At 36.7% G+C, this 24,285-nt stretch overlaps 1 protein-coding gene across 2 annotated transcripts in view; it reads left to right on the top strand.

The window, feature by feature from the left end:
• Positions 1–24,285, top strand: part of nme7 (NME/NM23 family member 7) — a 53,230-nt gene that overhangs the window by 15,669 nt on the left and 13,276 nt on the right. The window contains exons 8-11 of one of the 2 annotated variants that reach the window (XM_058779019.1): positions 4,813–4,877; positions 5,976–6,044; positions 8,260–8,361; positions 22,655–22,762. In XM_058779019.1, coding sequence (XP_058635002.1) covers positions 4,813–4,877; positions 5,976–6,044; positions 8,260–8,361; positions 22,655–22,762 — 344 coding nt within the window. The remainder of the gene's footprint in view (positions 1–4,812; positions 4,878–5,975; positions 6,045–8,259; positions 8,362–22,654; positions 22,763–24,285) is intronic. The other variant, XM_058779020.1, reaches the window with a different exon arrangement.

Below are 24,285 nucleotides of genomic sequence, written 5' to 3'. Positions count from 1 at the left end.
CAGGTCGCTGTCGTGAGGAAGGCTGACGATGACTCATGAGGAGCCACTCGTCGAGGAGGCCGGGGGCGGGCTCTTCCGGGGCCGACAACTCCAAGCCTAGTTCCTCCACAGCACGTGTGAGAATGCGAATCAGCTCCGAGTCTACGCTGGGCTGCTCAGACTGAGATAGAGGGGGAGCTTCGGGCTCTTCGCCGGAACACGCCCACTCGTCAGCATCAGATGCTGTCAAAGACACGGTCTCGTCGACGGCTATCTCCTCCTCAGACGTGCCGAAGGAAACCAGGCCACTCGCATCCAATGAGGGGCGCTGATCCTTGCGGTGAAGAGCAGCATAGAGCAGGTAAGCTTCTTTTTCTTCAGCTTCTTGCAGAGTCAGCAAAGAGATGGTCTCATCGCTGGAGGAGAAGATTCTGATGAAATGGCACTCTGGGCTGACTTATATAGCAAGACGCGGGCTCAAGCGACATTGATTTGTGTAGTTACACAAACGTTAACCATCATTGACGACACAACGGGAGTTACATTTTGATAGGGAACCGCTAGTTCAACCGCTCTCAAAGCACCTCCTACTGGCAGAGAATCAGATTCTACTCCGCTGTTTTCAACGTAATAATAAATGTTTTTTGAGCAGCAAATCACAATATTAGAATGATTTCTGAAGGATCATGTGACTGGAGTAGTGATGCTAAAAATTCAGCTTTGAAATCACAGGAGTAACTTGCATTTTAAAATATTTTCAAATTTGTTTGGATCAAATAAATGCAGGCTTGGTGAGCAGAAGAGAATTCTTTAAAAAAAAAAATCTTTAAAAAAACTTTTGACTGGTAGTGTATGTTAGCCTATAGTTTGAAGTTAAAGATATTAATAAGGTGAGTCTGAGATGTTAATTTGACAGTGATTTCACATTTCTTGTTTGTATGAAGGCTAAATACAAATAAAAGGTGAACATTAATATTAATACTAAAATATTATAGAGGTATTATTTATTTTATAGTCTCTCATAGACTTGGCAAATTCATTTTTCATAAGTTTGTAGGTACAGACATCTGTTGTGGGCATTCTTGGCAGTTTTTATGAGGCTTTTTTTAATAGTGTTCATATCGATATTGGAATTATATCGTATCGACCGAAATTAAGAAATATATCGTGATATAAATTTTGGCCATATCGTCCAGCCCTACTTCAGAGTCATTTGAACCTTTCGTGATTGTCTTCTCCTTGTGTAACTGTCTTCATTCCCTCCCGGTCTAGTGGTGTTTTGCTTGTTATATGTTGATGAGTATAAAACCCCCAAAGCCAGTGTGTACTCTTAACCAAGCCTTTGCTCCGGATTTGTCCAAATCCGTCTCCTGATCCCTGTTCATGGAGCATGCCGCCAGGGCACTGACCTGTGAAATCTCAAATCCTCTTGATAGGGCCGAGGTAGATATTTCACATAGTCGTCGTGGACTAAACAGGCCCCAAGTTGGTTTTGTACATTGCTGTGGGCTGATTAACTTGGAGGGAATGTTACACATAAACACACAGAGCCCCAAAAACAGACGAACACAAAAAATACGTGCTTCAAGACCTCTCGCAGTTTTGACACACATTATCTGTTGATTTTAAGGGTTTCAATCCTTCAATAACTTTGAATGTCCTTTTCATGTTGCATGTCTCACAGTCCATCAAAATAGTTCAAGAACATTCAGAAATGTCAGATTGTATTGAAAGAAGAACACTGAAGTCTTATGGTCTCTCTTTTTGCTTCTACCCAACATTATTTCGCCTGTTAGCAGCATTGCATCAACTCTCTATCAGTCACCCAATTTTCCATCCAATCGCACACCCACACTCATATTCCGGCTACCAACCTCCTGCAGTGCGTCTGCTCTTTAGACCTCCATCAAAAGTGCTGGCAACCAGTGATTTAAAGAGGATTGCAGTCCTGATTACCGTTTGATTGGAGGTCTAGAGCCCACCAGCTTTGCAAAAGGAGTAAATAAAAATAGCCAGTAATGAAAGTCCCTGCTGAGAGAGCGGCTACATGATTGTAATTAGACAGATTATGCAGCAACCGCTCTGTTCATTTGTTTTGGATAGTCATGTGGCTTGGTTCCCCTTGTGTTGTAACATTACTTTTGGATTATAGACTACAATAGCATGTTGTTCGCATCCCTCAACTGTATTTTCACTCAAAGCCAGTCTCTGTGAAATGTCGCATTGCATACGATTGGATTGTGTGATTGTATGTCTCGCCACAAGGCCGTCATCACCCATGTACATTTTGCCCTGAACCCTTATGAATTTTAGCAGCAGCACTGCATATATTTTAACAGCTTCAGTGTCACATGATTCTTCAGAAATGATTCTAATATGCTGATTTGATGCTTAAGAACTATTTTGTATTATCAATGTTGACATCGGTTAAGCTGCTTAATATTTGTGTGGAAACTCTGCTCCATTTCTTTTTCTCAGGATACTTTCATGAAGAGAAAGTTTAAAATAATAGCATTTATTCTGAAATATTTTTTGTAAAATTATAAGTGTCTTTACTAATAGTGAATAGAAGTATTCATTTCTTTCCAAAAAAAAAAAAGGTTTACTGACCCCAGACTTTTTAACTGTAGTGTATACTGTGGAAAATTGGCTAATAATGTCCCGTGTGTCTTTGTTTTGTTATATCATATAGCATGCATACTGTAGCTGTAGGTTAGCTAAAGGTCATATTTCTGTGAATTGTCTGCACCTGATGTATACTCCAACAAGCAGCATGCCATAATAAATGGGTAATGATTTGCTCAGACCTATTGTCCAGGGTTAGGGTCATATCACAGAGTTGTAGCACATTTTTACCTGCCAAATTTCTCTGTTCTTTTAATAGAATACAATGATTAACCTAGTGTGCGGTGTGAAGTGAGTTTCTCTAGATGGTTAATGTTGTCATCAAGGTCAGTGTGAAATGGCTTAAACTTTGGGCACCGTTCATTAATGTATTCTGAGATTCACGCCATATGGTTCAAAGTCTATAACACTAAAGTTAGCTGTAGCTGGATGCATCTGTAAAAGTCCAGCCTGTTGATATTAGACATTTAAAGCAGATTTGACTTCCTTTCAAAACTATTGGCCAAAGTCACTTTAACAATGTGAAGTTTTAAGCATTTGTAAATGTCCTCCAATGAAACGTCTCAGCTAAAAGAAAAGCAGTTTGATTTGTTTTGAACGAGCTCATGACTGGAATAGACAAATGTGTAGCCAGGCAGTGCTGATACCATTGCCTAGCAACAGGCCAGATTGTGTCTGGAAGCTGCTGTCAGAATTGGAACCTTTAGGGTCACCGGTGGTGCTGAGGGAGAGTTATGGATGTGTGAACATGTCATTTATGTTACAAAAGAAAATTCTCTAGGGCAGTTACTATGGTGCATGGGGAAATTATCTGTCGTATGGTGTTTACGCTCTATGTGATACCGCATTTAATAATTTCCCTCTATTTTCTTTTATGAAATTTTAAATATGGAAATGTTAAACAGGTTCTCTGTCCTTGCCCTTATCAATTATTGAAATACGAGTGAAATCACATTTAATTTGTGCTATGTAGTATTTGTCCTTTCTCTTAAAAATATGAGAGAATTGCTAAGCATTGCAATTGAATTATGGCCAAAAAAGATTCACAAAAAAAAAAAAATTAAATATTGCCTGAAACAAGTTACATGCTCTGATTGATTGAATATGTGCTTTTAGAAACATAATTTCAGTACTACTTACTGAAATTGAAACCATAAACCTCTAATTCAGTGCAAATACATATCCCACTGTGCCCTTTATTAATACAATCTCTCAGCACTCAGTCCAAAGGAGCAGACTTAGAAATTCACTCTCGTGTTATTGAGATCAAAGTCTGTCCTTTGAAGTCACTCCTTCATGATCTCGTGAACTGTTTGTTGGCCTTTAACTCTGCATGATCATATCGGTTAAACAGAAGGTCAAAAGTCTTACTTGCAACTTAACTGATGCAGCCAATGCAACATATATAGTTGTTTAACTGCAGGGACAGTCACCCTAGAGCAAGGGCACATAGTCGATAGAGCAGGATCACATGAGTTCCTAGGTCACTGCTACTTGGTAGTGAACTTGAAACCTTTGTGTTAGCATCTCAAATCCTTAATCATTAGACTTCCATCTAATGATTAGTCTGCTCTTAGAAGTGCAAGTTATTTCCAAAAACATCCATATATACCCTGTCCTTAAAGGGAAAACGGGTAGTCAATTTTGGGTAGTTAAAATATATACTTATTAGTATTATACACTTTGTTTATAATTGTAATATTCGTTTACATTTTTTTATTTTTTTATTTAATCTGTTAAACCTGAAAAAAATCCCTTCATTTGTACAATTACCGTATTCCACTATACTTTGCTATCCTTAAAGGAAAAGTGTGGCTTTTTGAGATGTTAAGATATGAACTTATTAATAGTACACATTTCAGCTTTAAATGTAAGATTTAATCTTTTTTTTTTTTAATCTGTTTTTATTATAAATCTTTAAATTATTTATTTATAAATAAAAATAAATGTATTTATTAAATACATTTATTAAATAAATGTATTATTTATTATATCTTCTGTATAATAGACTTTTTACAGTTTCATATGTGGAGAATACAGTTTTATGTGTGGTGAATGATTTAAAATACTTAAGTCTTGATGTGTGGTTCATTCTTGCATTTACAGTTATATATATGATTTAAAGAGATATTTGTAAAATGTTCAATTGTATTCAAGTCAGCTTTAAGTGAGCATCTTTCATTTTAAATGTTTTTTTTTTTTTTTCAGCATTGACAGGAAAAATCCTTAAGTCAATTATAGAAAATGGATTTGAGATATCTGCCCTACAAATGGTACGTATTTAAGTTCAATTTAAATCATATTTCTATTTTTAGCCAATAATGTTGCCTAGTAAAGAAACGCATTGAATGTTACAATTAGATTAAATGGTCACACTTTACTTTTTCAGATCCAATTCTCACCTTTAACAAACAATTAACTACGACTTTAGCCTCAATAAACTCCTAATTTGCTGCATATTAACAGTAAGTTATTTGTTAAGTTTAGGTATTGGGAAGGATTAGGGATGTAGAATATTGTCATGCAGAATATGTGCTTTATAAGTACTAATAAACAGCCATCTGTTAATAATATGCATGCTAATTAATTAACTAGTTAATAGTGAGAAATAGTCCCTATACTAAAGTCTTACCAATGAAGCTTACATATAATAGCAATACTTTTACAAACAGTATGTTCAAATAATAATTTTTTTTTTTTTTTAAAGAAAGATATACATGTTTTATGGGTATTAGAGCAGTTCTCTATAAAAGAACAAATGACCAAACTAATAGCAGACTAAGAGAAGTGAAAATAGAGTCTCTCTATGAACCAAGGGCAAACACAATTATGTTTCCCTCTGGTGTAACCTGACCCCGTCATCGACCATGCAATCTGCGACCAGATCAGTAGCCTCCCAAATCTCCAAATGAGTCCTCTGCTGACCAATTACAGCACAGCAGCTTTGCCACCTGACCCTGCTGAAAATAGTGTGCAGAGGATGCCCCTGGGCTAGAGGGGATCAATGAAGGTTTTGGTACTATTAGAAAGCATGTATGTCCAGGGCTGAGTTGGTGGTCTATAAAAAGAGTATCAGACAGTGATAATGATGTTTTGGAATAGTTTGCTTAGAGATTTTATCTCTAGTGTGTTGGATAACCCACTCAAATGGGTAATTTTCCAGTCAAATGATTAATACATTGATTTTGTTTGTGAAAATAAATATGATGTGATGATATGATTCCATCATTCAGGATAAAACAGCAAGAATAAGTCATTTATAATGTTATATCTTGATTTTTACTATATTCACTCCTTTTTACAATGTCCCTGTAAGTGGTACGTTTGTTTTTATTCAGTAATCAAAATCAAATAATTTGGTTTTATTACAGTTCAACATGGATCGAGTAAATGCTGAGGAGTTTTTGGAAGTTTATAAAGGGGTTGTAGCCGAGTACACTGTAAGTATATGTTGCTGCACTTTCTTCTATGATTTCAATTGGTCCACTAAAGAAAACATGCACCCGCTTTATGTTGCCATTTTAGTACTATGTACTGACATTTAAATTAATCATTTGATACAGTGCACTTAGATACTTGTTGATAGTCCAACTAAATCTGTCCCTGACCTTAACCATATCCCAACTCAAAGCGTGTTTGTGTTTTGCAATACCACATGAATACGGTAAGTACATTGTACCTAACAATTAATCTTTTTTTTTATATGAGTGCATAAAATGAAGTGAGCCAAAAGCATTAATAACCCCCTTATTTGTTATGGCTAGTATATAGTATAATCAATGCAAAGATCCATACAAAGAAGTTCAGTTTCTCTCTTAGCGTACATGTGATTCCAGTTATGTTTAATTATTCATTTAGAGAAGGCGTAGTCACCAATGCATGTCGTAACCACATGTGCACCTGTCCCCTGCAAACCTCTTTAAAATATATGAATACTCACCTCATGGCAATTTCCCTGTTCTGGACACAGTGTTACGTCACAGTACATGGAATTTGTACGTTGTACATTTGTACATGGTTCACGGGAACAACCTTCACATTCCTGTTGGCTATTAAGCTTCAATAAATCGCTCTCGTCTTTTGAATTTCAGCCGAATAGCAATCATTTATTCTGATAACGTCTGCACAAGTCTTTTAGACCAAATATAAGCCAATTTCGTTTCTGGGTCATTGAAGCCAGAGGCTATTTTGGAGTCTGTTGCCATGAAAACTGTCTCATCAACATACTGATTGCCTCACAGTCACCAAAACACAAGACTGCACACTGCAGGTGCAAAGTGCCCAGAAACACTTGCACTGAGCTTGCCGCTACTATAACAGTGTGAGTTTACACGTTGAGAGAGTGGGAACTAATGACAGTGTTCTGCAAAAATACATTATAAAGTCATTTAATTGTCTTACTCTGACTGCTGGAACAAAGCGCACCAGTGCCAAGCAGATCTTATCGTGATACTTTAGCACAGTTCAGTACAAAGAACAATTCCACAGGTCTTTTTTCTTTTACCAAGTCCTTTTTTTCTCTTCAATGATGGCTTTTAGAACTTGTGACGTTTCTGTGGAGTTATAATATAGTGAACACAGTGATCTTCCCAATATTGCATGATGTATTTTGCAACATGTTTCCATGCCATCACTCAATGACTCCTCCTCTTATTATGTAATGTATAGCAAAGCCTTTGGTAATAATTTTATAATAAACTAAATTATAATCTCCACTATAAGCATAAACCTTTTAAGAACATAAAAGGAATTACTTTCAAATACTCAATTTTATATATATATATATATATATATATATATATATATATATATATATAAATTCCCTGATATCATTGCTTCATGTCATTTCATTGTAACAGCACTGCTCATATTGGGTTGTGGAGGTTGTGGTTACATGCACAGTGACACTGCTAATGAAGTGTAGATTTCGAGTAAAATGGGGAAGTTCTTGAATTCCTCTTTATGTTGTAGTTATCTGTATGGCACTTTTTAGAACTGAGAGGTTCTTTGGGGAACCCAAAACTGTTCTTCCATGGCATTGCCATTTTTAACAGTTACTCATGCAGGCTACAAATAGTTTATGATAGTAATTTAATGGGTATATAGCATTTGCGATTTATGTTTTGTATATGTCAGAAATGTTTGATTTTGAAAAATTATATTTTGAAAGAACTCATACATTGTTTATCATGTCTTTGAGGTCTAAAAATGGTTAAAGCTGCCATTAAAAAAAAAAAAACTTCCTCAGTGCTGCTTATTATTTTTGAAATCTAAAATTAAAAAGTTGCCATTGTGAACACTGTAACTATATGTGAAAGTGGCTCATGGGCTGTTTAGTGGTCTGTGCATGATGGGCACTTCACATTCACATACCCCACAAAGATATACACGCCAAAAACAGAGGCCAACTCATCAAACCAGATTAACAGAGAATGAGAACTAGTCTCGTTGCAAATTACCTGTTCCAAGAACAATAGCAACAATTGTTTGCTTTGACATCCTTTAATTTATATATTTATTAAGAGGCACACTGGTAACTTGAGTCCTTCAGCTGCTCCAATGTCTTCCCAAGGTCTGTTCAGATAATAAGCTCTTTCATTGGTACAGGCAGGTAGACCGAGGGGAATCGTTAACTCTTGACTGCTTGTGTTGCAGAATATGGTGGATGAACTTTGTTCTGGACCTTGCATGGCCCTGGAGATCCATGCTACTGACGCACCCAGAACCTTTCGGGAGTTCTGTGGACCCGCAGACCCTGTGAGTAACAAGATGGTTCAGTCTTGTTATAATGTGTATTTATTTTCTTGGTGTTTCCCTCCAAAAGCTTAAATAATGTGTTTATACCCACAAGCATTACATTAATCGTTTCAGTTTTCTTTTTATATACTGTAACTACAATATATGAACAATTAACCTCATTATGACCTCAAGCTTTTATGAAAGTTATAACAGAGACTTAATGGTCCTTCAGTCTCTTGGACTCAGTGACCTCTTTTACCTTATGTATCATGTAATCTGTAGCACTCTGAAGGCATATCATCTGTACTCCCCGGTTAAAAAACCTGCTTTGTGTCTGCATCAGCCAGTCGAAATGTACACCACCATGAAGGTTTCGTCTTGTACGAAAGATTAGTCTGCCCACTCATGTTGCATGACGACTGTTTCCGCTCTAGGTGGCCACCATTCTGCCAATTGATTTCTACTACTGCCAGAGATAGCTTGTAAATTGCAGGTACCAGTCATGATGTACCATTAGATAAGAATTACAATCCTTGCTTCTTGGAGTCCTTGGGTTGGGGTTTATCGGCCTTACGCATGGTACTAAAAGGTTTGATAATAATGTGGACTTTGTCATTTTCATTGTGGTGCTTGCTCATGGTCCAGTTGGTTTCCTGTGATGGTAAAAACGTGGTTTAAGGGCTCTAGAGTTTAGTCATCTGGTCAGGGACCCAGTGAAATCAAATTGGAGTATTGTGACTTCAGTCTAAGTTTATTAGCTTTTAGGTTTTGTATATGTACTCATTGAGTTTATTAAATTTTATATCTGCTAAAAAATTTTTTTACATTTTTCAAGTATTATTATTAAAATAAACCATTTTTTAATTCATATTGCAAATTGGACATATGGGTGATATGACGTGAAATGTTTCTATTGACTAAATTTGAATGCCTTACACAAGCTGATTCCCACCCTCTAGATATTTGTGTCCTTTGAAACAAATGGCTTTGATATGCAAAACATGGCTGCAGTGTTTTGACCTTTACAAGGTCAAACTGGATTGCTCAATCATGGGTTCCAGAAAGAGCTCCACACTTCTCAATTGACAACACCGCCCTGGGACCTCCCCACGCTCTCTTACACACACACACACACATAAACATGGCACAGAGGGAAGGAGAGAGAGCGTGAGAGTGTGTGGTTGGTTTTTAAACACTCTGACAGGCTGTATATCAACATTGTCTGGTCACAACAGCAACACTTATTGTCTTATATCTCACGAGTTCTTTTAACCCATGCTCTTTATTTTGTCAAGTTCTCCTGCTTTCCCCCCTCCTTTTGTGCTGGATCTGTGGCTGCATGTCTGTGGTTTATAAACACTGCCAGTATGATGCATAAAACATAGTTATTATGTGTGTTTTGGTGAGATAACCTGGTCTATATATTGTACTGTAAACACTTTTTGATTGTTGTTGTGTATAAATGAGGGGTTTCCACCCATTCCTTTCCATTCTCCAAATCACACTAAACAAATGCGTGCTGAGCCGCCTTTTACATCCATTTATAAACTTATAAAAACATTGTAGTAGTGTTTAGACTGAATTTAGTCATTTATCTTAAATTGTAGCACAGCTCTTAACAGGGTATATCTTTAATCTATTTTTATTTGAGTTTTTTTTAGCACTTTAGCTTATTTTATTTGTCAAGGCAGCTTTTTTAAAATTTTGTTTACATTTTTAAAGTTTATCATCTAGAATTTGTATTTATTTCAGCCTTAAATTTCATTTAATTGTTTTATTTTTAGCTTTAACAACATCGGTACATTAGAAAGAGGACAGGAAATGGTGGGAGGTGTCTTCGTGCTATGACTCAAGCTGTATTTGAACACATCTTGCCTGAGTGTTACAGCTCTATTTTTGAGATAGCATACTAGCTTGCAAGGCCTTTATACTGAACTGTTCCAACCTGAACAGTTTTCTTCATTCTTAAATCAGTGAATGCAATAAATGTTTGCTAGATAAATTGTCTTGCAGTATGTTTTGTTGATGAACAAATTAATTTCAGATCGATGGCCAAATAAAGTAGCTAGAGTAGATATAGAGAGTTTTTCAACTGAGAGTATGTCATTACAGTTTCCAGGGTAGACAGCTCTATTGATTGTAATGGAAGAAATCTCATTATGACTGCATGCGTCCAGTGTCGACGCACCTAACTAAACTTTTTTGAAGTTGCATGCAGTTGTGTTTGTTGTTGTCACCTAGACTACAATGACATGTTTTCATTCGTGCATTCGGTCTGTAATAAGCCTAGTGAGAAAAAAAAAATGTATTAGGTTAGTTTAACAGTCCTTAAGATAATATTGCAGGATTGCATTAAAGGTCAAAAAAAAAAAAGTCAAAATTGATTTGCAAGCCGGATATTGGGATAAACCATTAACACTTTGAGACTCCAGGATTGTGTGAACAAAAGAAAGGGAGAACTATTTTCAGCATTGTTTGTGAAGGATTAGTTGTAGTTCATAAAGAGAGGATAATACTCTTCATCACTGTTTGAGTCTGAAGGCAGGCGTGTTTTTCTTTCATTTCGGCCGAATGTTTCAAAATCCTGTACAAACACAAAGATTACATTTAATTCGGGTTGGAATGTGTAAAGTTTTGTGAGATCTGGACAGGGCATCATAAAATTTTCTGACATCATCTTTTTCTGACATCTTCTGCAAAGGTGGGAGATGTGTATGATTTTTGGGGGGAGAGGTCAGTGTTTGATGACGAGGTTAGTCAGTCTACGTTCACTAACCACTCTTTTGCCTAGTGACCTCCAGTGGTTTTCCCACTGCTGGACACACAACGCCTTACCAAATTAAATAAATTTGGAAGGTCCATGAGAATAGTTGTAAAGTCTATTTTTTATTTAAAAACTGTATTGGGGAGCAGAAGCACAGCACGGTCCATCATGTGGTGGAAAACAAGAAACAGAGGTAGGAACATGTGTCTGTCTTTATGCCACTAACACTCTTAAAATTAAAGGTGCTTCACGATGCCATCAAAGGCCCTTATTGTCTAAATGGTTAACCTTTAACAAGGTTCTTTGTGACGAAAGAAAGTTCTGCAGATTATAAAAAGGTAAGAAAGAGATGGTTCTTTAAAGAACCTTTGACTGAATGGTTCTTTGTGGAGCCAAAAATGGTTCTTCTATGGCATCGCTGTGAAGAACCTTTTGAACACCTTTATTTTTAAGAGTGAACACTGAAGATTAACTTCATGTAACTTCACTTCTATGTTAAGGTATTTTACCAATAGTTTTTCAAGGATGTGTTTTCAGGAATGATATCAGTTGTGGAATACTGTACTTCTCATCACTTTATCATGTTGATAGAAGTGAAGAAGAGCAAGGGGATATGTGTGACAGTTGTGAAAAATTCATAATGGTGAATCCTGTTGGCTTTAAGATCTCCACTCAAGTCAAGTGTTGAGACTTTTTACCTTCCTTTTCCTGCTTGTTATGATTGTTCAGTGTAACCAGATTCTCTGACTCAAGTGTCTGTGTACACAAGGAAACAGTGTCTTTCTAGACAAAACTTCCTTGAACAAGTTACAAGGTTGTTTCTAAATGTGTGAAATTGTATTCTGCTGTTTTATTAGATCAGACCAACCTCGCAAAAGAATTAATTCACTGGTTCATGTGTAAATACCTTCTGTTATTTTCTGCCTTTCTGCATTCATTTACATTCTGTATGTGTCTGTTTGAAATTGATGAGCTCCAAGGCTGACTTTTGTCCAAGGTTGTACAGAAGAAATTAGCCATTTGTTTTCTGTGTGAGAACGCACTAAGGTCCTGTTCTCTTAGTTGTGCTTAAGTCTCATATGGTGTTAGAGTTCATGAATAATGCATTGTGCCGACAGATCGTATCAACTGACAAAGTTCAACTGAATGCCTGTCAATGACTGACTGGCTTTCAGCTCCAGGTGCCAAAATACCGAAACAGAACCTCCACTTGGAAACGAAGGTAACTTACTTGTAACATGGTAAACCTATACAGTGGGAATGTAACCGTGCCTGATTTGTCACAGACAATGGTGATAAGATAAAGGATTAGATGTTTGGACGCAGTGTTTGCCTACTTGAGGCGAGAGCATGTGCTCCTAGAGCATTTTGTGTATCCATGTCCTCCAATTGTATCAAAAGTAAACACAGTGGTTTATGGAGGCAGAATTATGTCTTTAATACAGCACTAAAGTGTAAGGTCAAGTTTGTGAATATTTTTTTTTTAAAGTGCCCTGAGCAGTTTTATAGGATGTTAGTAATAGTGTACTTGTTCTAGTATGGCTCTGTGTCAGTCAAGGCCTGTGTTGCCTGCTACAGAGAGAAACAAAGCACAATTGGTACTGTTGTCTCACGTGTCTTCTGTACAGTCTTGTTAGATCTGTCTGTGAGAAATTTGACAGGCCAACGTGTTATAGCCTGCAAATAAAGAGCAAAGGAAATTAGTAACAATGAGGTTTTTCCTGGATTAGGGTATTTGACAAGGTGTGAGTCACTGAAGTACAAATGACTGAATGTGCTGTAGATGCTTCTCTAATATTCAGACAAAATGCTGTTCAGAAAGGTCATAGTGTTTTTAGTAAGAGCAGTTGCTTTTTACTAACGTTCAATAGTTTGAGGATTGTAAGATTTTTTTTGTTGTTGTTGAAAGAGGTCTTTCATGCTCACCCAGGCTGCATTTATTTAATCACAATTTAAATATTCAAAATATTTAATCTAAATTGTAAATAGTGTTATAATTTAAAACAAATGTTTACTATTTTTATACATTTTAAAATAGTAGTTTATTCCTGTGAAGGCGAAACTGAATTTTCACCAGTTACTAGTCATTACTAGTCTTCAGTGTCACATGATCCTTCAGAAATCATTCTAAGATGCAGATTTCGTGCTCAAGAAACATTTCTTATATTATCAATGTTGAAAATAGTTGTGCTGCTTAATATTTTTGTGGAAATCTTGATATATGTTATTCTTTTGTGACATTATAAATGTCTTTATTTGTACTTTGATCAATTTAATGTGTCTTAGCTGAATAAAAGTGTTAATTTCTTTAAAAAAAGAAATATCTTACCAAACTTTTGAACGGTAGTGTTTTTACATAGTCAAAGTCCCTTGCTTTTATCCTAAATTGTGTTCAAATCATGAAAAAAAAAAAGCATTATTTCTCAGGCTGGTCCAGCTATTGTGCATTCAAGAGTAAATAAATAGGTCATACCTCTATGGAAAAACAAATTGGCTCTTTTAACTGTAAGGTTTTGAGTATTATGATTTATCCCATTTTCATCACCTTACAATGCATTTTTACATGGTGCATTGAATTTAATTTCAAAAGATCAAAATATCCATTAATATCTGACCTGGCCAAAGAATATATAAAATAAGTTCTTCCCAATGTTTACAAATGTATTCTGTCTTAATGTATGTTTTAATTGGAATTGAAATTGTAGTTTTAACAATTACATGCTTGATATTTAGTTTCATAAATAGGCTACCATATTGACCAAGTGGCTCATCTGTACCCATGGAAGAATAAATAGCTCTCTAACAGCATCATCCCATGTATATTTCCTGCTGTAAACCAAATTGTTGGTCCACAAACTAAGTTATTCAATCAGTCAGGGTTTAATTGTGATGTCAGTTGGTGCTGAGGGCTAGCATGTATCAGTGCTGTAAGCATGTGGCCATAAAGGCAGGGCCGTGGAGACCTGTAGTTACCATGGTGGTGCTCTCTTAGGAGGCTCCAGTGTCGTCCCACAGCATCGATTGCTGCTTAATTAAGGCCCTCTTACATCAGAGCGGCACCAGGAACAGGGATTGAGTGAGCCATGTGACTGGGACTGAACTGGAACTGCCTCGCACAGTCTGCCCATCATCCGCCACCAAATTAGCTCACAGCTACTCCCTGTATTTCCTAACATTAGGAAAGCCTGTTTTGGTTTGTTGTTGATGTTGTTGATCATTTTGCCTGTTGAAAATTTCAAAAATAGCTTAGCACTGTAGCCTTTGTTGTCATGCCTTTAAGTGTGCTCACATTAGCAACATTTTGAGGGGCAAAAAAGTTCATTGACACAAAAGTCACTTTCAAACCAAGCAGCTTTCTATTGGTCATTGCAGCAAATTTGAGCGAGTGACCAATTGCAAAATGTGTATCACACGAAATTCCCAGTCACATGACTTCATATTGAAATGCCTGGATTTCACCCGGAAAAAAAAATAGCAGATGAATGATAAATGCGATTGCACCTTTAACAAATGGCGACTTTGTTGCTTGCCATTTACCTGAAGCTTCTTATTCAAAATGTCTTCAAGTATGCTAATTACATGGACAATTCCCTTGCCACCACTTATGGTGAAGTGTTTTGCTCGAGGGCACTTTGGTGAAAGCACAATTGTGACGTCATTAATTCTCACTCATTTGGGACTAAAGGTTACCATCAGTTTTTCACTTAAACTGAAACTTGATATCTCAGAAACCTGTTATATTCCGAAACCAAATATATTTTTATGCTATTTGGTATTTTAAACCATGTGGTGTAATGGTTTGTGTGTTTAAAGACTGTATAGAGATAGGGCTTGGTTTGAAATGTTTGAACTGTTGGTGATTGGTCTAGAAAGGCCCATCTTGGCATGGTTGGGATTACAAAAGGACCTCTTAAATGAAAGGAATCTGGTGCTCGTTAATTAACATAGACACAAAGCAGATTAGCACATTGACTTTTTTAATAGCTGTGAAGTGAGAGCCTTCTGTGAAGGAGACACTGCAACCTCATTTAATACACATGGCTGTTTTTACAGGTAAGAGGCGGCATTGACATACACAGTAAACAAAAAGAGTCTGACCTTGGGACCAGCTGCAGTTTCAGCTAAATAAATACACTAAAAAATCTTAACTTTACAATCTAATTTACACTTCAGTTCAGCTTTTGGAGGGAATATTGTTTTTTCTTATGGTCACCAAAGCTGCATTTTTAATTTTTTTTATTTATTTTTTTTTTAAATCAAAGGCACAGTATATGTTACAATAAAACGTTTAAAATAGCCATTTTCAATTTTAATGTATTTTAAAATGTAATTTATTTCTGTGATGGCAAAACTGAATTTTCAGTAGCCATTATTCCAGTCTTCAGTGTCACATGATCCTTCAGAAATCATTGTAATATGCTGATTTGGTGCTCAAGAACCTTTTTTTTTTTTAATACTTAGAGTTAAAAAGAGTTGGGCTTTTTTTTGGAAACTGATTTTTTTTTTCAAGATTCTTTGATAAATAGGAAGTTCAAAGGAGCAGCATTTATTTAAACTATTAATCTTTTGTAATAATGTAAATTATTTATTGTTACCTTTGATCAGTTGAATGAATCCTTTCTGAATAAAGTTAATTTAATAAAAATATGAATTTCTTTACAAAAAAGTTTTAGGAAGAATGGAATGTTATGACAAAAATGAATACAAAATGTTAAGGATTCTGAACTATTTCTTGTAATTATTATGCTGATAATATAAAATGAAAAAATATATATTCAATTAGAAAATGCAAAATAAATAAATGATGCAAATGCTTTTGCATTTTGTGCTAGTGTTCTGTAGCATTTGGATGCGATAGGATCAGCTGACATTCTGATCAGGCACATACAGGGTTAAATACGAGGAATTTAAGTCTGGAACAGTACACTCCGCTAACTTGATCTGACACCCAGATTGTCTTTCACCCATTTGACCAACTAAGGCTAGTTTATCCATCTAGTGTAAATTTGTCTTTCTAAATTACAATTATTTTAGTTTTCAATAATTTGTGATGATTGCCAAATACTTTTAAATGGCACTGAGAGTCCTTTTAGTGCGAGAGAACAGATATCCACTGGGACATCTCTCTGAAAATGGGCCCCATTTTATCAGTGAACAGCGAGAGGAGGGTTTGTGAGGTAACCATTTTTTTTTTCCTCAGACTAAATAGACAGTAGTGTTACGTCAGTGTGTCTCTATTGACATTTACTTTATGTTCTGTGTGGTGGGGTGAGAGAGGTTTAGTGTGTATAGGCAGTGTGTCTGGCAATGGCCCTGTTTAGAATTCGAACACACACACACTATGAATGTTGACGTCAAACTGCAGCCGTCAGAAATGGATGCCGTCTCCAGCATGAGTATCTCGGTCATACAAACGTGTTGATTTAAGCACTGTTCCCAAAGGAGTTCCATGAGACAAAGAGGTAGTGAGAGGCGAAATTAACTCCCTTAGCTTGTTTGTTTCTAACCGTAGCCTGTAGTTTGTGTGTGACCATCAGTGTTTGGGCTTGGCAGGACTCATTACAGTGACATTCAGCTCAGTGGCTGCAGGTCACTTACGGGTAACTAACGCTATTATAGTGAGCCAGCTTTGCCAGGAATTCTCTCTGCATTGAAAATTAACCTCACTATAAACAAGTGTGTGTGTGTTTGCACGTGTTTTAAAAGTTCGGTTCCAGTCGGGCTAAAACAGTTTGGCTATTTAAAACAAAGTAAATGCTTTAGTTGTTTAGTTGCCTGATTAAGCCCTGTTAAGATATTTGTTAATGAAACATTCACTATTCAAAAGTTCAAGTTCAAAAGTTTGATTTGGTCAGTAAGATTTTTTTTTTTAAGCAAGCAATTATTTTTAAGCAAGGAGGCTTTACATTGATCAAAGTCAGTAAAGACATTTATAATATTACAAATGATTTCTATTTCAAATAATTGCTAGAAACTTTATATTCATCAATTAATATTTTTTCAAAAAATATTAAGCAGCACAGCTCTTTTCAGAGCTGAAAATGATTTTTGAGCACCAAATCTGCATATTAGAATGATTTCTGAAGGATCATGTGACACTAAAACTAAAATGGCTAATGTGATTTTCATCACATGAATAAATTACATTTTATTATAATATTATTCACAATATTACTGTTTTACTGTATTTGTGATCAAATAAATGCAGTCTTGGTGAGCATAAGTGACCAAACTTCGACCTCTTTCAAAAAGTATGGTGGCGGTAATACGGTAAATCAGATGGTAATACCATGGTACTTTGATGTTTATTATAGTACTTGATAAACTACTAATATATCATGTTATATATATATATATATATATATATATATATATATATTAGCACTTTTTTGGTTGCACATTATTTTAACGTGTCCTTGTTACAGTATAGTTATAATTCAAGTTATGTTTAAATTATATTTAAACATTTAAGTACTGAGTAATATTAAATACATGTACTTACTATATGGTTTGGGTTTCTTGGGCTTAGGGTTACTTGCATGTAATTATGCATAATTTTATTATTATAATAGTAAGTACATGTAATGTGTAACAAAGACACCTTAAAATAAAGTGTTACTCTTTTTTTCCTTTTTTCTGTACTAGCACCCTTTGTTACATTTGAATTTATATTTTTTTTCTCTTTTGTTGCCATTTAGTCTCATAACTGTTCGTAATTTTAAGAAATCTTCAGATATGTGTTAGTCATATGTGTTTGATCAAATGAGGATGTGCCTGTATCGTCACTCTGAATTGACTCATTACTAAGAAACGAACGAAGCTTGCTAATGTCTTTATACTTGTATCCATGACATCAGATTCTGTCTTGTTTTAAATGAATCAATAGCAGACATTATATCTAGATAAAACGAAAGAAGGGAAGGATTTCATTGTCTTCGTGCTCCTTTTCTAAGTCAACAAGATATAAGGATAATAACTAACCAGCAAGATTCTCTAAATATGCCAAAGCTTAAGGAAGAAAATGATATGTTACACACAGTGCTCTTTATTGAAACCAAAACACTAATTTTCCCTCAGACTTTCTCTCATGACAATGTGTGGTCGCTTAATACTCCCTCTTTGTTTGAACTGTGTGGTCCTCAGCAAGTTCCAGGCCACTGAAATGGAAATCCAAAGATCAAAATGGAGGTGACAAGATGGGTGTGGCTAAAGAAACCCAATTTATTTACATGTAGATAACGCTTCCCTCATGGGCGGTGATTGGGAGTTATATTTCCTGCTGGTAGAGATTAGCAGAGGACAGTAGAGCCGCCGGGGTTTGTGTCCTCGGGAACATTTCATTTCATCACGTTCCATTTTAGCCTTAGCCAGTTGGCCAGCTGAGCTCTGAATGAGAAGCACATGTGAGCGCGAATTAAAGTCAAGACCTGGTATTAGTCCAACATTCTGCTGAAAGGGCAGTGAAATATAAACTCAAAGTAAACTCAGCCAAGACCCCTTGAACTTCTGTCATGCTGTAGTGGCAGTGGAGGAGTATTTGTTTAACATTTGTGCACCTTTGTAAAGATGATCATGTATTTTTAAAATGGCTTATACCATTACACTCAACTACATGAGTTCATTTTGTTGCTCGTGTCTGAAGTCCTGACTGTGAGACTTTCATGTCTTGTATTCCTCTGCTACCGTTTCACTGTTTTTTGCTAGATGACAGCATGCCCAGAATGCTGAGCAGCCTGTTCTTTGCCAGCCTGGTGTTAATGTCAGGTTGAGATGAGTTTGACCAGAGAAAATAGCACAGAAGGTTGGGTTTCACACAAACAATGTCACAGTACTGATTGAACTTATTTTCATTTGGGATCCGCTGATATTTAAATTCTGTCCAACAAATAAACTGATAATTTTTTTGTAATTATGACTCACTCTCTGAAAAAAAGTGCAAAATTGTACATTGTTTGCCCTTAAAAGGTTAATAATAGTAACTTAAGGGTACAAAGGTACTACTCTGAGAAACTAATATGCACTTTTTAGGGGCTGATTACTTCCATTTTTTTTTTTTACCCTTATAGTCTTATTTTAATAAAAAAAAATGTAACTGTCATTTTAAAGGTGTGATTCACAAGATTTTAGTGAAATTTTGTGTGCACAAACAGGTCCATTATCAATAGCATAGATACAGGTGCATCTCAATAAATTAGAATGTCGTGGAAAAGTTCATTTATTTCAGTAATTCAACTCAAATTGTGAAACTCGTGTATTAGATAAATTCAATGCACACAGACTGAAGTAGTTTAAGTCTTTGGTTCTTTTAATTGTGATGATTTTGGCTCACATTTAACAAAAACCCACCAATTCATGATCTCGACAAATTAGAATATGGTGACTTGCCAATCAGCTAATCAACTCAAAACACCTGCAAAGGTTTCCTGAGCCTTCACTAGGTTTGGTTCACTAGGCTACACAATTATGGGGAAGACTGCTGATCTGACAGTTGTCCAGAAGACAATCATTGACACCCTTCACAAGGAGGGTAAGCCACAAACATTCATTGCCAAAGAAGCTGGCTGTTCACAGAGTGCTGTATCCAAGCATGTTAACAGGAATGGACTGAGGCTGGGGTCGAGGCATTGAGAGCCACCACACACAGACGTGTCAAGGAATTTGGCTACAGTTGTCGTATTCCTCTTGTTAAGCCACCCCTGAACCACAGACAACGTCAGAGGCGTCTTACCTGGGCTAAGGAGAAGAAGAACTGGACTGTTGCCCAGTGGTCCAAAGTCCTCTTTTCAGATGAGAGCAAGTTTTGTATTTCATTTGGAAACCAAGGTCCTAGAGTCTGGAGGAAGGGTGGAGAAGCTCATAGCCCAAGTCCAGTGTTAAGTTTCCACAGTCTGTGATGATTTGGGGTGCAATGTCATCTGCTGGTGTTGGTCCATTGTGTTTTTTGAAAACCAAAGTCATTGCACCCGTTTACCAAGAAATTTTGGAGCACTTCATGCTTCCTTCTGCTGACCAGCTTTTTAAAGATGCTGATTTCATTTTCCAGCAGGATTTGGCACCTGCCCACACTGCCAAAAGCACCAAAAGCTGGTTAAATGACCATGGTGTTGGTGTGCTTGACTGGCCAGCAAACTCACCAGACCTGAACCCCATAGAGAATCTGTTTCTGAGAAACAAGAGACCAAAAAATGCAGATGAGCTGAAGGCCACTGTCAAAGAAACCTGGGCTTCCATACCACCTCAGCAGTGCCACAAACTGATCACCTCCATGCCACGCCGAATTGAGGCAGTAATTAAAGCAAAAGGAGCCCCTACCAAGTATCGAGTATTTCACTAAAAATGTTTTTTTTATTGGTCTTATGAAGTATTCTAATTTGTTGAGATTTGGTGGGTTTTTGTTAAATGTGAGCCAAAATCATCACAATTAAAAGAACCAAAGACTTAAACTACTTCAATCTGTGTGCATTTAATTGATTTAATACACGAGTTTCACAATTTGAGTTGAATTACTGAAATAAATGAACTTTTCCACAACATTCTAATTTATTGAGATGCACCTGTATGTATGAGGCACATCTCACACAGAAGTTGCTTTCTGTTCGTCAATGTGGCAAATTCGTGTGACCAACTTGAATATTAGCAAAATCTGTGTGGGAAACTTTTCCGCCAACAAGAGAAACTCAGTCATTTATTCCTGTTGGAATGATTGGATTTCCCTTCTGAAATTTTGAGTAACAGATAGTAAATGAGACTGCCCCTTAATGTTTCAAGTGAAAATTGTTGCTTTCATTTTAGCACTAGAATTTCATCAATTTTCAACCAGCTTTGTATTCCCAGGCTGTTGTTGTAAATAAGAGTGAGTTGCCTGGTTAAATAAAGGTTAATAATAGTTACAATGTTGGTAGTTCTGTAAATAAACAATGTGGACTCTTTCTCCATGTTACCTCCACTCAAATATCCTTTTTTATTTGTCAGAAAAAGTCCACTGGATGACAAAATGACAGATTTTTGACAACTCCAGGGCTTTTGTAAAAACTACAAATCAAGCTTCCACATTTTGGTATTCTCGCCCACAGACTAAAAGCAAAATTGCATTATGGGTGTTGAAGTTTTTGGCAAAAGAAGAACGGGTTTTTCTATTTAGCACCTCTCTTTCTTTCTTTCTTTCTTTCTTTCTTTCTTTCTTTCTTTCTTTCTTTCTTTTATTAACAGCCCATCTTGTCAGTGGTGAATTTTCACCCAAAAATGACAATTGTTATCATTTACTCAGCTCCATGTCTTTATAAACCTATACAAGTCTCTTTCTTCCACTGTACACAGATGTTTTCAAGAACCAAACAGTTGACAGTAGCCACTGATTTCCAGTGTTTTTTTTGTTTTTTTTTTGTGCATACTGTGGAGGTCGATGGCTGCCATCAAATGTTCCGTTAACAACATTCTTAGGCCCCGTTTACACTAGTGCGTTTTCGATTTAAAACGCATAATTTTTGCTACGGTTACACCTATCATTTATACTCTGGTGTTTTTTCGAGGTTGAAAATGGAGACTTTTGAAAACGCTGCAGACCCCGTTTTAGTTTGAAAACTCTGAGGTTGCCTTTCATTGTAAACGGACCAAAACGGAGACTTTTGAAAACGATGGCGTGGCTGCCCATATTCGCACTGCGTATCCTTGACAACCATGTAAACAATAACATCATGCTCATTATTGTACCCAATCTATGGCTAGATTCCCCATTCGACCGCTCCAAGCACGCAGACATGCCGCCATCTAAATAATAGGGAATCTACCTATACATATCTATGGTTGTACTTGCATGAATGGTCACGTGACATGCGTTTTCGGTTGTGTAGTGTAAAAGGAGATCGTTTCTGAAACTAAATGAAAACGGGGATCGTTTCAGAAAACGCCGTTTTAAAACAAAAACGCACTAGTGTAAACAGGGCCTTAAAAACATCATCTTTTGTACTCAACGAAGAAAGAAACTCGTACAGTTTTGGAACAACTTGAAAACGAATATATTTTGAAGAATTTCGAAGAACCAAACGTTTATTGGTCCCTATTGACTTCCATAGGGAAAGAAACACTATGGAAGTCAATGGGGATCGTCAACTGTTTGATTACCAGCATTCTTCAAAATAACTTATTTTATGTTCAACATAAGAAAGAAACTGATACAGGTTTGGAACTGCATGACGGTGAGTAAATAATGGTAAACTTTTCATTTTTGGGTGAACTATCCCTTTAAGTTTGAGTTTAAGCCGAAATTGTTTTTTTTTTTTTTTTAGTTTTTGTTTTATGAAGCTGGTGTTTGCAGTAATGTGAACAAGCACGAGTGAGTAACCTGATTCCCTGTATAGAATGTGATGTGATGTTATGTGATCTTGCAGCAGTGTTGAGCACGAGTAAACATCGCAGCACATGCGTCGTCACCTGTGCTTTTATCCAATTGCTCTACCAAGGAGACCCTGTTCAAAGCATATGCTCCATTGTTCTTACTGTAACCCATCACAGAGCTGTCATCTCGATATGTGTTCTGTTTCCACACAGGAAATTGCACGCCACCTTCGGCCTGCCACTTTACGAGCACTCTATGGCAAAAACAAAGTGCAGAATGCCGTTCACTGCACCGACCTACCGGAAGACGGGATTCTGGAGGTGAGCTCAGGCAAATTTCATTCAAATGTTATGCAAGAGCCACACAGTCACGTTTTGTATTCAGTCTCGTTTTGAGGAAGTTTGTTCGCCTTCAAAAATATTTCTGGATCCCACAAATGCTTATGAAGCACAGAACAAAATGGCATCCAGGTCTCATGACTGTCCACAGTGGGCAGACCCACAGCCCGGCTCACAGGAAGGGAAGCAGGCGGGTAGAGTCGGTTTGGTAGATAGGGGAGAAAAAAAAGCCATTGTTATGCCAAGGAGTGGGATTGGCCCGGTGGACGTCATTGTTGTGCACAACTCCTGATCTGTCCAGCCTCCTAGCACAAATGGCCCCTTGTTAATCATTTGCCTGCTGACCGACTCAGCCATGACATTCCAAGAGCTCGGGCCTCACAGAGGCCCAGCACAGACGCCGGCTGCCGTAACAGGCACAATTCAGGGAAAGTCAATTGTTTGAAAGTAAAACAAGCTGGTGAGCTGATGCTCAGGCCTGATGAAGTGCTAAAAGTGCTTCTCAAATTAACACAGGTTTATTTTTTTTAATATAAGACATTGTAATTTATTAAACACTCTCATAAGGTGTGTCCCAATTCACATACTTCTATTCTATGCCATTTTTTAGTAATAGTGTGAGTAGAAAAAAACTAAGTGTGAAATATTGGACTCTTAATGCACTTAAAAGGTCAGTTCACCCAAAAATGAAAATTCTGTCATTATTCACCCTCATGCTGTTCCAAACCCGTAAGACCTTCGTTCATCTTCAGAACACAAATTAAGATATTTATTTAAATATATATTTTGAGGCTTTTATGCCTTTTTTATTAGATAGGACAGTTGAGAGCAGACAGGAAAGTATTGGGTGGAGGAGGGGTGGGGGGTCAGCAAAGGTCCTGGAGACGGGAATCGAGCTCGGGTCACCGTGAGCACAGTTGTGCTATATGTCAGCGCACTAACCACTAGGCTATCGGCGCTGACAAATTAAGATATTTTTGATGAAATCAGAGAGCTTCCTAACCCTGCATTGATGACAATGCAACTGAAATATTCCCAGGCCCAGAAATGTAGTAAGGACATCCTTAAAATAGTCCATGTGACATCAGTGGTTCAACCATAATTTTATAAAGCTATGAGAATACTTTTTGAGAATGCATGCATTATGGTACTCTCGATAATGGCTGAAGACGGAGGAGAAGAATTGTTAAAATAAAATTATTATTTTTGTTTTCTTTGCGCACAAAAAGTAAATTACTTTGTAAAATTACGGTTGAACTACTGATGTCACATGGACTATTATAATGATGTCCTTACTACGTTTCTGGACCTGGGAACATTTCAGTTGAATTGCTCTCTATGGAGGGTCAAAAAGCTCTTGGATTTCATCAAAAATATCTTAATTTGTGTTCCGAAGATGAACGAAGGTCTCACGTGTTTGGAACAACATGAGGGTGAGTAATTAATGACAGAATTTTCATTTTTGGGTGAACTATCACTTTAAATCTGGGATAAACTACATGACT

This window comes from Onychostoma macrolepis, chromosome 06, assembly GCF_012432095.1.
Source record: "Onychostoma macrolepis isolate SWU-2019 chromosome 06, ASM1243209v1, whole genome shotgun sequence".
NCBI classification, from domain to species: Eukaryota; Metazoa; Chordata; class Actinopteri; order Cypriniformes; family Cyprinidae; genus Onychostoma; species Onychostoma macrolepis.
The sequence above is the reverse complement of the archived record's forward strand: the minus strand, read 5'-3'. Positions and strand labels throughout refer to the sequence as shown.